Source organism: Anoplophora glabripennis, unplaced genomic scaffold (assembly GCF_000390285.2).
Source record: "Anoplophora glabripennis isolate ALB-LARVAE unplaced genomic scaffold, Agla_2.0 scaffold1292, whole genome shotgun sequence".
In the NCBI taxonomy this organism is placed as follows: domain Eukaryota; kingdom Metazoa; phylum Arthropoda; class Insecta; order Coleoptera; family Cerambycidae; genus Anoplophora; species Anoplophora glabripennis.
In genome coordinates, this window is record NW_019417375.1 from 23,191 (window position 1) to 37,160 (window position 13,970).

Genomic DNA, 13,970 nt, shown 5'->3' on the forward strand with positions numbered 1-13,970 from the left:
AAAAACTAAAATAATATTTTACATTTAACACCCTGTATATCTTTAAGTATTAACTTTTGGACTAAGGTAAGTTCGGGTAAATCGCAAAATTTTTGCTTCGGGAATTTACCCATGAATTTTGGCCCATTATCTCGGAACCACCCTGTATAATATAAATAATATAAATCAATTACATGACATGATTGGCATGAGGTAGGAATTTTATCGAACTGTAATTAATCTAGTAGGCCGCTGTCACGTTGACATTTTGTAATTGGCTATCTGAAATGAATATTAAATGGTAATAAACTAACAACAAAAAAAAGTTGCCTATGAAGCAAGTCTTTGGGGTGGATTCTTCTACCCGTTACATCATAGGGAAAAATCAACAAATTGTTCACAGAGTGTTTTCTCAATAGAGAAAATCCCTACTTAAATTCATTTCTGTCACATTTTTGGTATTTCAGAAAAAAATTTAAAACTATGTTGACACCCTCTTGAAGCGGTTCACAGGGGCTGTTGAAATGAAATTTTTTTTTAATCCTTATTTTTGAACAGAGAATCCCCTGATTTTTTTTGCAATAGTTTATTTACACCGTGTATAATAAAAGAATACTCAGAAAAAAAAGAAAAATATCAAGAACTGCCAATAGAAAAGGAGTATACATCAGAGAAAGCAGTGAAAAGAAAGTAATAGTAATAATTAACTAAGCAGTTATTTATGTCATTGACACAACTTGACACAACAAAGTATACAACTTTTTGTGATTAAATTTTACAGTTTTATTTAACAATTGTGTAGGAATGCCAAATGTCCCTATTGTTAAAAAAAACCAAACAATTTTTGATTTTTAGGAAAAGTGGCAATTTTAATCATGAAAGAAAAATCGCAGCGATTTGAATTCTTAAGGGTTTCTTTGGGAAACTTCAAGATTAAATAAAAAACGAAAAAATTCTTAGTATCAATCTCAAATTTATCAAAAATCCTTTGTTAACACGATTTTTTACCTTTTTTTGTCGAGTTTCTTGTATCGTAATTTTTTTTTTATAACGATAAGAACGTCTTGTGGAGAATCTTTTAAAATTTTCAAAACTCTGCTTTGGTTTTCTGTGTAGTTCCCAAATAATTAATTATTAAAGCCAGAAAGGTAATTTTTGCTTTAAGGGCAATGATGACTCAGTGAAAAATCATCTCGTAAGCTCAAAAAGTCGAAGAGGGTGAATCAAACTAAAAGATCTTCAAGTTTCAATTAGCTTTTTTTTATTACCCTACAACCATTTTCCACCGAGTTACAGCATTTTGAAAATCAGCTAAAATTTTAGGATTTTCTTTTTTATCCTTTCATTTTTGTGACAAGCTTTATTAAAATTTGTGATAAGGTAAAAAAAAAACAAAAACTAAAAAACGTTAAACAAAAAAATGCCGAAACACTGACAGTGTTTTTGTTAGATTAAAATTTAATAAGTCAAGAATCTACTTAAAATATCTGTATGACTCCTTGTTTATGGAGTTATTGTGTGACTTTATACTTAGCATCTCACTAATGCCTTTTTTATAATTAAATTCATTATCAAAGATCTGAATCGATTCATCATTAAAATTAAAATTATGTTATCAGTACTATCATTGATTCAATTACACTAGCACAAAGAAAAAGTGAATACCCACCTATGTGTTCTCATGTATTTTTCCCGTTGAATCTCAATCCGAGGTCAAAATTGGACCATCGCCCTAAGATTTTTTGTCGGAGCCATAAAGTCACGTGAAAACCAAACAGACCTAGGATGAAAATAAAAAAATGCCAGAGGGACGCCATAGTTAGTTTTTCGATATTTTCAACGGTTAAAACGATATAAAGAAAATTTTTAAAAGTAGCGAACAGCCCATAACAGTAACTCTTTTATTTCTCGACCTAGAAGGATGTCGTTTGGTTTGCTGGAATCTTCGGACGAAATGCTAGAGGGACGCCAGAGTTAGTTTTTCGATATTTTCAACGGTTAAAAGATAGGAGGGGACATATTTTCAGTCACATGACCTACCCACAATTTTTAAAACTAGCAAACAATCCGTAACTTTTTTATTTTTCGACCTAGAAGGATGTAAACACTATTTTGGACGGTTTTCAAGTGATTTTTCAGCTTTCACGAAAAATTCTGGGGTGATGGGTCAATTCTGATCCCGGATTCAAATTCAGCAGGAAAAAATACGTGGGAATACATAAGTGGATGTACTTTTTTGCTTAATTTGATGATTATCCTTGTGGTTTTACTTAATATTTGAATTTTCATTATTTCTAGCTTCTGACAAAAGGGTATGAGGGGAATGACGATTCAAAAGTCCACCAGAAATAATAGTACATCTAATAGTTTTTTCCGATTGTTATGTCGTACACTGGGATTTTTGAGTTTTTTTTTTTTAAATTCCAGAAGATGGCCAGATTTCAGCCGATCTTCATAAATTTTTTTCTTAAATTCTCGTAAAGACTTGTACTTTCATGCTCAAGTGCTATAAATTTGATTTGGGTCATATCGTTTGAGTTTTGAGAAGTTAGGTTGCCAAATTTCAATTTCTTTTGTATTTTCAGAGAATAAAACGTTGAATATTAAGGGTGAAAGAACCTCTTAGAAATCAGTCGATATGACCCAAATCAAAATGACATCTCAGAACTTTATTAAGTACACTTTCTTCCCCATTACATGACTTTTACTACTATCCTACCCTTAATATTTAACCTCTTAAAACTCAATCAATATGACCCAAATCAAACGTATACCATCTCTTCAGTAGGTATATCTTCCCCTCAAAAAATTACCCCTACTGCTCTCTCACCCTTAATATTCAACGTTTTATTCTCTGAAAATACAAAAAAAAAATGAAATTTGGCAACATAACCTCTCAAAACTCAATCGATATGACCCAAATCGAATTTATAGCACTTGAGCATGAAAGTACAAGTCTTTACGAGTATTTCAGAAAAAAAAATGTATGAAGATCGGCTGGCCGCTGCCAGCTACAGACTTCCATTACCAAAATGTCACAACTGTTTGATTTGAATTTCTTATTAATAGCTAAAAACTAAATTTCTTGTCTTATTCCAACTTTATACTTTTTTATTACACTATTTGAACAGCATGAAAATTATTTCACTGTAATAAAAATGAAATATTGCCTTGTGGATTTAGCAAAGTTATAATAGAATATTTCTTTGTGAAAATGTTACTATTCTTTCTAATAACATGTAATTCCATCAAGTCTAAGAGTGACGAGGATAGAAATGTCAGTAAGCACTGAGTTGTTTCGGTACGATGGTACAAATGTATAATTAATAATTACACAGCTGGCCGCATACGTCTCAATGTCAAATGTAAATGTGCTCGTTCATTAGAGTAATTTTTTGTGAAACGCAATATTTTGACGTGTGTTAAAATTAAAATTGAGTTTTAAAAATACTCTGTATATGCAATTTTTTTCAGCAACACGTCAGTGCAAAGCTCTGATATGGTACTATTCAAGGAGAGTTATTGTAAAGATGAAGAAGACGGATGTAAACTTGAGAATGGATCAGAAATGAAAACCAAACAGGAACACAAAGTATTGTACAAATGTGATAAATGTATTTATGAAACTGGAAGTGGGGTCCCGGAAGTGTATAAATGTGAGTCATGTGAGTATAGAACTGAAAATAAGAAATTACATCAGAGGCATTTGTTGCGGAATAAAGCTTCTTCACAGGTTCAAATGTACAAGTGTAACTACTGTGATTATGAAACTAAATACAAGAGTCATATCAACCAGCATCAACTGAGGCATAAGGATCCTTCGCAGGTAGAAATGTATAAGTGTAACGACTGCCATTATGAAACTAAATACAAGAATGTTATAAAACAGCACCAACTGAAACATAAAGACACTTCACAAGTTCAAATATATAGGTGTAACGACTGCTCCTACGAAACTAAATACAAGAATTATATCAAACAGCACCAACTGAAACATAAAGATCCTTCCCAGGTTCAAATTTACAGGTGTAACGAATGCGTTTATGAATCTAAATATAAGAATAACATGAAAAAGCACCAACTGAAGCATAAAAATCCTTCGCAGGTACAAATGTACAGATGCAACGACTGCAGTTATGAAACTAAGTACAGGGAGAGTATAAGACAGCACCAACTGAAACATAAAGAACAAATTTACAAGTGTAACGACTGTGATTATGAAACTAAATACAGCGGTTACATCAGAAAACATCGACTGAAACATAAAGATCCTTCAGAGGTTCAAATGTACAATTGTAACGACTGTGATTACGAAACTAAATACAAGAATCATATCAGCCAGCATCAACGTAAGCATAAAGATCCTTCGCAGGTACAAATGTATAAGTGTAACGACTGCGATTATGAAACTAAATACAGGTGTCGTATTGAGCAGCATCAATTGAAACATAAAGATTCTTCACAAGTTGAAATATACAGGTGTAACGACTGCTTCTATGAAACTAAATATAGGGCTCGTCTTAAGCGGCATCAGTTGAAACATAAAGATCCTTCACAAGTTCAAATATACAAGTGTACATATTGCTCCTATGAAACCAAATACAAGAATTATCTCAAACAGCACCAACTGAAACATAAAGATCCTTCCCAGGTTCAAATGTACAGGTGTAACAGTTGCGACTTTACAACTAAGTATCAAAGTTATATCAAACAGCATCAATTGAAACATCTAAATGTACAAGTGTAATGTGCAATTTTGAAACTAGATGCAGAAGCAATATCAGATATCGCATCGTCTGGCGCAGAGAGCCTTCTTGCAAATGTACCAGTACGCTTTGCTAGCAACCAATCACAAGGATTCTTTAAGACCTCAAATGGTGCACAAAAAAGTTCACAGGTGTAATTTACTGCTCACTGAAGTGCAAAATTAATAGTGAGGCATTTGAAAGTGACGAGTGTGAATATGTATGAAAAACTTTACGCAAACAGAGGCCAAGTGATGTTTGGACTAGCATTTGTAGAAATCGCCTAATGTGTATTTATGAATTGAAAGGTACCTACACACTTTTCCTGTTTCACACATTGTGACAATCTGCTGATTGACAACGGTTCATAACTCATTGTAGTCGAATCGCTCTAGTCAAAATTGTATTTGAAGGTGTCATTAATTCCGAAGTACACAATTTTTTACATGTAGCTAGTTTTTTGTTAGCAATTGTTCTGCACGGGAGCGGATCGAGAAAATTTGGAAAATGACAGGAAAACTGCAAAGAATCTTTTTTCGTGATTGACTTGAAAATAATTAGGGGTTTCACAAACTCCTTTTTTTCGTGTTTCTCAAACTTTTAAAAATATCGAATCAAAAAGTTTGAAGTTTGAAAGTTTGCAGCTCCCCCTTTCGAACAAACTTTGTTTCGTGCATTTTCATCAAGAAATAGTAGTGGCACATTTAGCATCGCTTTGAAATATGAGTTTCTCTGACTGATTTGCGTAAAAATCGTCGTTATTTTCTATAAATTCAGAGATATGCCCTAAATAACGGCACTGTACGAAAAAATTGCACGTTTGCGAAACTCTCAAGAAACTTTTCAAGTTATTCATGGACCACTTTTGTTGCGGTTGTCCGGCCATTTCCCGAATTTTCCAGTTCGCTCCTGTGCACAGTTTTTTTTCCGTCATCTAGTAGCAAAATACTAGTCATATGCAAAAAATTGTGCACTTTGCCATCTCAAAATCTCTAGCAACTGGGCTGTCACCGTAATTGGAAGAGCAAAATTTAAATATTAATATGCGATTATGGTTCCATGAAATTTTCAATGGACGAGAAGAATATATGTTAGCCTTAACAGTAGTTTGCAAAACATTATTATTTTTTAAAACAGAAATTTTTGAAAACAAAAAAGCATTTTAAGCGTTTTAATCATTTACCAATATAGCTTAGTACACTACGATCCAGCCAAGTGAACGTAATGTGTAGCTCACTTAATATTTAGTTAGCATATACATGAAATAGTTTATTTAATAGAATTATAACGAGCGTTCAAATAAAAACGTGGTCGAAGTTGGCTCTGACACATTGGACATAGGGAGTAGCATGGAGACTATACAAGGAGCCCGAACTCCATGTAAACAAAAATCAAACAAAAATAAGAGGGCACTAGTGTTCCATATGTCCCATATGTAGAGAGGGGAGATAAAAAGCGGCAGTTTGAATTATAAATCAATCATGTCATTTTTGTAATGTGTTAAAAATTTTAAAATAAATAATGTAAGCTACTTTGAATTATATAAATCATGAAAANTTTTTTTACCTTATCATGCAAAAATGTACAACTTTTGTAGGTCACATTTAAGGTGTTATACCACTGTAGAATTTTCAAAAACTCGCCTAGGTAGCAACATGCTTCAGAAGAATGGCTCCAGTGCCGCCATTTTGAAATATTTTTTTAAAGAAACTGTACACTTAATACATGCCTAATAACATATTTACAGTTTTATAAAAAAAATTTTGTTAAAAATACGTTTTTTTTAGGCCGTTACAGTGGTGTAACCTCTTAAACATAACCTCAAAATTTCCGAGAAAAATGCGAAGGATCGTTTTTTATTTTTCATTTCCACAAAAATAGTGTAATGTTGACAAAACTTGGTGAAAGTATACCTTTTTAAGTCTTAAATAACCACAAATTTTTTTGGATAAAAAAATCAAGAACTTTTTAAGATATTCATTTTTTTCTGGTCCGAAATACTTTTTTTTCAAACAAATGTTCTACTTGGAAAAGTCATCGTACAGAGTTCTGCCGGTGATCATTATTTTCGTTTTGACATGCTTTTTGGTAAAATAAAAAAATTTTATATTCACAATTAAAAACATGCTCAAAAATGCAAAAAAAAAAGAACAAAGAATTTACGCAACAATTAATTTTTCAGTAATTGTTCATAATTTGTTTAAATTTTTTAAAAAATTGAAAAACTGATTACACTATTCAATTGTACGAAAAGAAATACAGGGTATAGCAAAAGTATAGGAACGGCAGAATAACTCGGCGGGAGAGCATTTTAGAGAAAAATGTTATATACAAGTTTCAGGAGTCTGCGCAGTTTGAGTTGTATTCAACATTTTTCTCTAAAATGCTCTCCCGCCGAGTCATTCTGCCGTTGCTATACTTTTGTTAGTTTGACCTTGTGGGGGCCCCAAGGTCAAAATGACTGAAGGTCATATAACGTAAAATTTTCCGCTCGTTTCATTTCTGAGGTCAAAAGTATAGAAAATCACATTTGAGCTTGAAATGATCTTCAAGGTCAAGGCCAAGGTCAATGTCAAGATCACCATCGGATAGCCAAGGAGAAATCCTGAAACTTTTGTATTTACATGCTGAAACATGCAAAAAAAACAAAAAGTGACTTGCAACAATGAATTTTTGAGTTATTGTTGATAGTTTGTTTAATTTTTTTTTAAATTGTATGTAAAAAAATACAAAAGAAACTGTCATTGTTTGACCGGAAACTTTATTTTTGTCCAGTATTGCTAAGTCGAATAATTTTGTGTCCCAAGCAGGATTACCCATACTGCTAATCTGTAGGTAGAAGTCAGTTAAATTGAAAAATCGTTCATAAATTTCTTTCGTTTTAGAAAAAAATGCAAAAAGTTTCGAAAATCATGAAAGTTTAAAGTAAAAGAAGAACTTTTTTTTTATTATCAATTCATTTACAGGAGCACAATAAGATTGTCCTTTCACGTAAAAATATTAATTTTCCCTAAAGTTATGGTATGTCAAAGAATCAACAGCTGATCCATAACTGGGAAAAATTCATATTTTTAATTGAATTTTGGACTGATTTTCGAAATTTTTTGCGTTTTTTTCTAAAAAAACAAAAAAAGATTCTAAACGATTCTTCACAAAATTATTCGATGTTGCAATACTCTACAAAAATAGTTTCCGGTCAAACAATGACAGTTTCTTTTGTATTTTTTCCATACAATTTAAAAAAAAATTGAACAAACTATCAACAATTACTCAAAAAAATTCATTGTTGCAAGTCACTTTTTGTTTTTTTGTATGTTTGAGAATGTTTTTGAATCGTGATTATACATTTTTTTATTTTACCAAAAATATATTGGAAAATGAAAATAATGAGCATCGGAAGAACTCTGTACAATAATTTTTTTAAGTAGAATTTTTATTTGGAAAATAAGTGTTTCAGACCGGAAAAAAATTTTTTAAAAATCAATTTTTAACGATTTTGGAAATTTTTAAAAATCTTGAGTGACCTTTAAAAAAATTTTTTTTGATCTGAATTTTTGAGGGGGCTCTAAAAACACGATAAACTAACATATTTTCACAAGAGACACGAAAAAACAATTTTTTTTTTTTTTTGGGCCACCCTAATATATTCGTATGATTTAAGGACGGAAAGTGAAACCGAGACCACGACAACGCCCAAGCCTTTCGAGAACCGCCCAGGCGACGAGATGTCCCCCGAAGCCAACATGAGGGCCATAATAGCCTTGAGGAATGCCAAAGAGTACAGCATCGTGGGGGAGAACGGTCAGACGCAAAACATGTTCGACAAGTTGGTGATCAAAGAGCCGCTGGAATTTAGGAATCTGTCGTTTTCCGATCACCTGCAGAATATTCCTTACAACGAGACCATCTTCACGAAGAAGATGGAGGAGTATTTTTACAAGGGGCTGCATCTTACCTTTTGCAGAAAGAGGGACGACAGTCTTGCCATCGTAAGTGAAACATGAAAAAAATTTATAAATTGTGTATTTTACCTCGAATATTGAGTTCACTCGAATGAATTTCTTGCTTTTTTTGCAGAAAGAGAACATCGAGAGGCTGCCGAATTTCGAGGAATACAAAAACAAAGGCAGCATCCAGTGCAGTTCGAGAACGAAAATGCCTTTCTTTTCTTCTTCCGTGGCGGTAAAACTGACTTCTAAATTAATTCTGGCGATAACGTTATTCTTATTTTACACTTGCTAATATTTTCCGAGAACAAACATTCCGTTTTAGGCAAAATTGTATGGAAGCGGTCCCCTCTCGAAAAGAGAACGGATCTAATTTATGTTTTCGTTTCGTTAAAAATTATATTTTTATAACTTATTACTATTTATTACTTTTGTTTTACGTTTAAATTGTTTTCCTTTTTATTTAAACTGGCTGTACATAAATAGTCACTCTGTACATATCGATGTCTACCAAATAGTTAGGTTAAGCGTCTAGTTCTTACGGTCCGAATAATGCTGTGAAATTTTTTTGTACATCTTGTAGTAAGCAACTTAGTTTTAACAGTCATTTTTGTACTTAAGATTTTTACTATTTTAATAGATAAGGATAAAAAATAGTTTGTGTTTCCTTCACTTTAAAAAATGATCGACCAAAAAGTCTACTGTGGTAATGAAATATCTGTGTAAATACTTCCTCGATTTTCTTCTTTCCTGATACTGATAAAAATATTAAAAATTTCAAATAAACGATTTTAAGAAATGGAATTTGAAAGTATCAAAAATGATTTCTGTAAATACCTTTCTGCTTTCCTGATACAAAAACGCAGAATATTTGAAAATTAAATTCGAAAGTATCTAGCAATTTTTCTGTAAAGACCTTCTCAACCTTCTGCTCTCCTGATATGAATTGTCAGAATTGTAGAAAAAATATTCAAAATAGAGATTCATAAAAAAAATACCTCCTTGGCTTTCTGCTCTCCTGATACAAATTTTAAAGAACGTTGCAAAATATTTGAGAATAAGCTGATTGCCATGTTGTCGGTTTTGGCTTCTCAATGCTTCGAGAGTCATATTGCTCTCTTCTTCAGAAGAGATCTGGAACTGTTTCTTTTGAAGGTTAGAATGCTATGTCTCTCAAAATTTTGTAAAAATAAAATGTTTATCTACCAAAGATTTCAATGTTTTATTAATTGAATCAAAAAATCAAAATTATTTGTGTCTAATTAAAATAAAATAAATATTCATAGCAAACAAGTAACAAAGTAAATATATATTACAAATAAAACAACTTAAAAATAAGTAATACATGTCAGTCTACTTAAAATTTCATTTTGTTCATGAAGCAATTGATTTCCATGTTTAAATATTTAGTAAAAGTAGTCAATTACCAATACAGATCGATCAGTGTCAATTACTACACGTATCCTCTCTTTAAATTTTATATGATATCTGAATTTCAATCAGTTTTTTTACTAACAGGAAAGAAACAGCAACTAATTGAAAATGATTTATTCAATTCAGTAATGATAACAATGTCACCAGCAAGAATTATATGAAAGATACCAATTTAATTATTTATGCACGTAATATAAATTACAAGAATATGTACAAATAAATAAAGTATACTTTGTTACTATTGTCAATATTATGTAAACATATTCATCGTTGCTTTGTCGAGACCTCATCACACGTCAACAGAACATTTCTTTTATTAGATTATACAGGACAGGATGCTCACTTTCTAGTATAATCTCATCGTAACTTAATTGCTCTTGATTTACTTGCTGCTCTTGTTGTTGTTGTTGTAACTGTTGCTCTTGTTGTAGCTGCTGCACCTGTTGTTGTTGTTGTAACTGTTGCTCTTGTTGTAGCTGCTGCACCTGTTGTTGTTGGTGTAGCGGATGCTCTTGCTGTTGATGCTGCTGTAAGATATATAAAGAAACAATGCATCATTCAATTATACAATATTTTCTCTTATGAAATCTTTCTATTTAAAAATTTCTCTACCTTATTAAGAATCAAATAAGCTGCTTCCAACTTCCGAATTATTCGACCTTTTGCCATAATATTAACNATTAAGTTTTTCATTCACAGTGTGGTTGATATCTACAGATATTATAAAATGGTCAGTAATTTTAGGGTAATAATGAACTGTTGCTTTGACGTGACTTTGTTTAGTGAGTACATAATCAATCAAAGAAGAACTAATATTAGTAACACGTGTAGATTCAGTGACTAATTGGGATATACCATATGTACTAAAAAGGTTACCAATCTTACTGCTATAAAAACTATTATCTAATAAGTCTAAATTAAAATCACCAATCAGTAAACTATTAGTCCCACTGTAAAACATACTGTCAAATACATTTTCCAAATCCTCAATGAATGTAGCATGCGAAGCAGAAGGAGAATGATACAAACATCCAATCAACCACTTTGAAAAGGGGAATACAACTCTTATAATTTTACACCAATAGTTACCATCAAGCACAATTGTCTTGAAAACTGTAGTTTGTAAATTGTTTTTCACATAGATCACAACTCCACCGGTATGCCTGCTCGAAGAATCACATCGTATAACTTTATAATTTGCAATATTTAGTTCAACATTTAATACATCACTTGTTGTTCGACTTTCACTAAGTAATATTATCTTCGGATTACTGGATGCAATGCTGCTAATTACTTGATCACGGTTATTTACTAGACTTTGGATGTTAACGTATATAATGTCAGAATTATAATGGATGTTACAATTATTATTCAGTTTTTTGAATGGGTTGCATCCTTTTTAGTGACAATTGTTGGTTTATTATTTACGTATTTTATTGTTTTAGAATTATCGCCATTAGAAATCATTTCTTCTAGTTTTTTCTTGATATGCATGTAATACTCTCTCTGCGCCTTCGTCTGATCACCATATATTTTAATCCCAGGAACTTTAATATTCTTCTTAGCCTTTAGAACACCTATTGCATCCTCAGCAGAGCTAAAAATAACTTTAAGTGGACGATTTTTATGTGAGTCGTACTTTCCCAAACGAAATACTTTTATATTATTCTTGTTCACATCAACATCCCTAAGAATATCGTTTACCACTTTAGTATTTTCATTATTTCTTTCCATACGAGTTCTTTGTTGTGATTCCTTAACATTATATATAATTATATTAGACCTACGATTTTGTCTGTCCAACATTTCTACAATAATATCTTCCTGACAGTTAATATCAGTTTCCATCGCTGTATTATTTAATTTTAGAGTATTTAGTTGAGTTTGAAAATCACTAATTTTCTGTATAAGGACAGGAACTTGAGATAAACCCTTTTCACAGTCTTCACAAAGAAACAATAATTTTCGTTTTTTTAATAACATACATTTTATTTCAGATGCCGTCAGATCAGAGCACACATTGCATATTATTCTTTTGCAACTATCACATGGAAACATATTTTCTGCTTTGTCATCATTACATTTTGAGCATATCTTCATTTTTAATAACCAGAATAAAAATTCACAAAGCCGGACCTGGATAAACTTCACAAAAAAGTTGTTGTTCTGTTATCGCTATCTCTTAACTTTTTCCACTTATAAACAGACAAAAAAAGAACAGCAGTGTATGATTTAAATGCAATTTTCTCACTAGAACCAGTTAATCTCCAAGTAACTACACTATGCTTGAACAGGCCGTTAAACAATGTATCCAATGATATAAGTTTTGTTGTATTTAAATCATTATTACCATCAAAAAAGAAAAGAAACTTTGACAAGATACCAGAGCTGAACTATACACTCTCACTTCCTGAACTATACCTAATACCTATACCTATAATTTTGCTAGAGTCGCCCGCTGTTTTATGAAAATGTGTAGTAGTCCAAGCGGTAGAGCATTCTAGGAGTTTGTGTTTGAAGTCATCTATTTTGTTGCACAGAAAAATTTCAGATATTATGTAGAATAAGAATCCGAGTTTGCCCGTTTCCAAAAAACTATTGCTAAATTCAGGGGAACAACAAACATACAAAAAGAACGAAAATTGACCCGTTTTTCGACATATTTTCCCTGTAACATTGAAAGTAAGCCCTAAATAAAAATGGTCGTTCTTTATTTTTTGTTTATTACACGATTTTCTATAAAGTTACAACTGCGAATCAAAAAAGTTGAATTTTGCATTAACAATGGGCGAAAATAGTAGAAAATCATATGTATTTTTAGATAAATTTTTAAAATAAGTAAAAGTTTATGAATATCGATCATATTATTTCAATTCTACCCTACAATTTTTGCAACGATCGATCGCGTGGTTTTCTATTGACAGGATTGTTAATTAAGAAAATTTCAGAAAGTTTGTCGCGTACCGTGGGTTTAAATTAAGGTTTGGAAAGGGCACACAATTTTTTTGATATACTTGTTGCTTGTTGTAATAATAAACAATGATCAGTACTAAAAACACCTATTTTTACACTTTTATTTTTTTAAATTTTTCAAAATTTTACTCTCTAAATAATTATTTATTGCCCAGGGAATTTTCTATCCAATCGACAAAATCCTGCACACCTAAAAACTACGTCGTAACCCCTTGCTTTCTAGCCAAATTCGACAGCATTCTGCTGTGTAGATTTTGAGATATAGAAGCGTAAAGTTAATAATAATTTATAGCTTACGTAATCGAGAAGTCGAGAGAAAAAAATATGTTTTTATAGCTAACTACAAGTACTTTCAATATCCGTTTAGTGCATTTGCGACAGATAAAAGGTTAATTAAAGAAAAATCAAGAAAGGTACCGTGGTCACTGGACGACGCGATCGATCGTTGCAAAATTTTTAGGGTAGAATTGACATATGTTTTACTATTTGTTCACAAAGTTTAATCAATATTTATAAATATTTACACGGAAAAAAATTATATAGTATTTTCAATGAAAAACGTATACTTGGAAACCTTTAGATTCATTTAATATTAATTATAGTTGATTTAATAGCATATAATACATTAAATGAAATATTCAATTTTGAGTCAAAACTATACTTTTCATTAGAGACTAAATATTTGTAAAATTGATGCAATTAACCATGATGATTACATAAATGATAATTGTTGCTTACTCAATGAAAAATTTAAACGTTGGTCCAACAATTATTTGGGACTTATTGAAATATTTCTTTTATTTCCATCAATAATACATTTATCTATTCAATATCTAAAATATATTCACTACAAACAGTAAATAATTTATCGTATAAGTAGTATTCTTAAGAT

The 13,970-nt window shown here is 31.3% G+C and overlaps 2 protein-coding genes across 2 annotated transcripts in view; both read left to right on the forward strand.

The window, feature by feature from the left end:
• LOC108913778 (zinc finger protein 58-like) overlaps window positions 1-6,157 on the forward strand; it is a 29,086-nt gene extending 22,929 nt beyond the window's left edge. Inside the window, exon 4 of the mRNA XM_018719401.2 lies at window positions 3,454-6,157. Coding sequence (XP_018574917.1) covers window positions 3,454-4,726 — 1,273 coding nt within the window. The 3' untranslated portion in view covers window positions 4,727-6,157. The remainder of the gene's footprint in view (window positions 1-3,453) is intronic.
• Window positions 4,746-9,327, forward strand: LOC108913774. Its single transcript, XM_018719397.1, has 3 exons — window positions 4,746-4,876; window positions 8,386-8,713; window positions 8,802-9,327. Exons 1-3 carry the CDS (start codon window positions 4,746-4,748, stop codon window positions 8,964-8,966), a joined length of 624 nt encoding a protein of 207 aa, XP_018574913.1. The 3' UTR covers window positions 8,967-9,327.
• The last annotated feature ends 4,643 nt before the right edge of the window (window positions 9,328-13,970 follow it).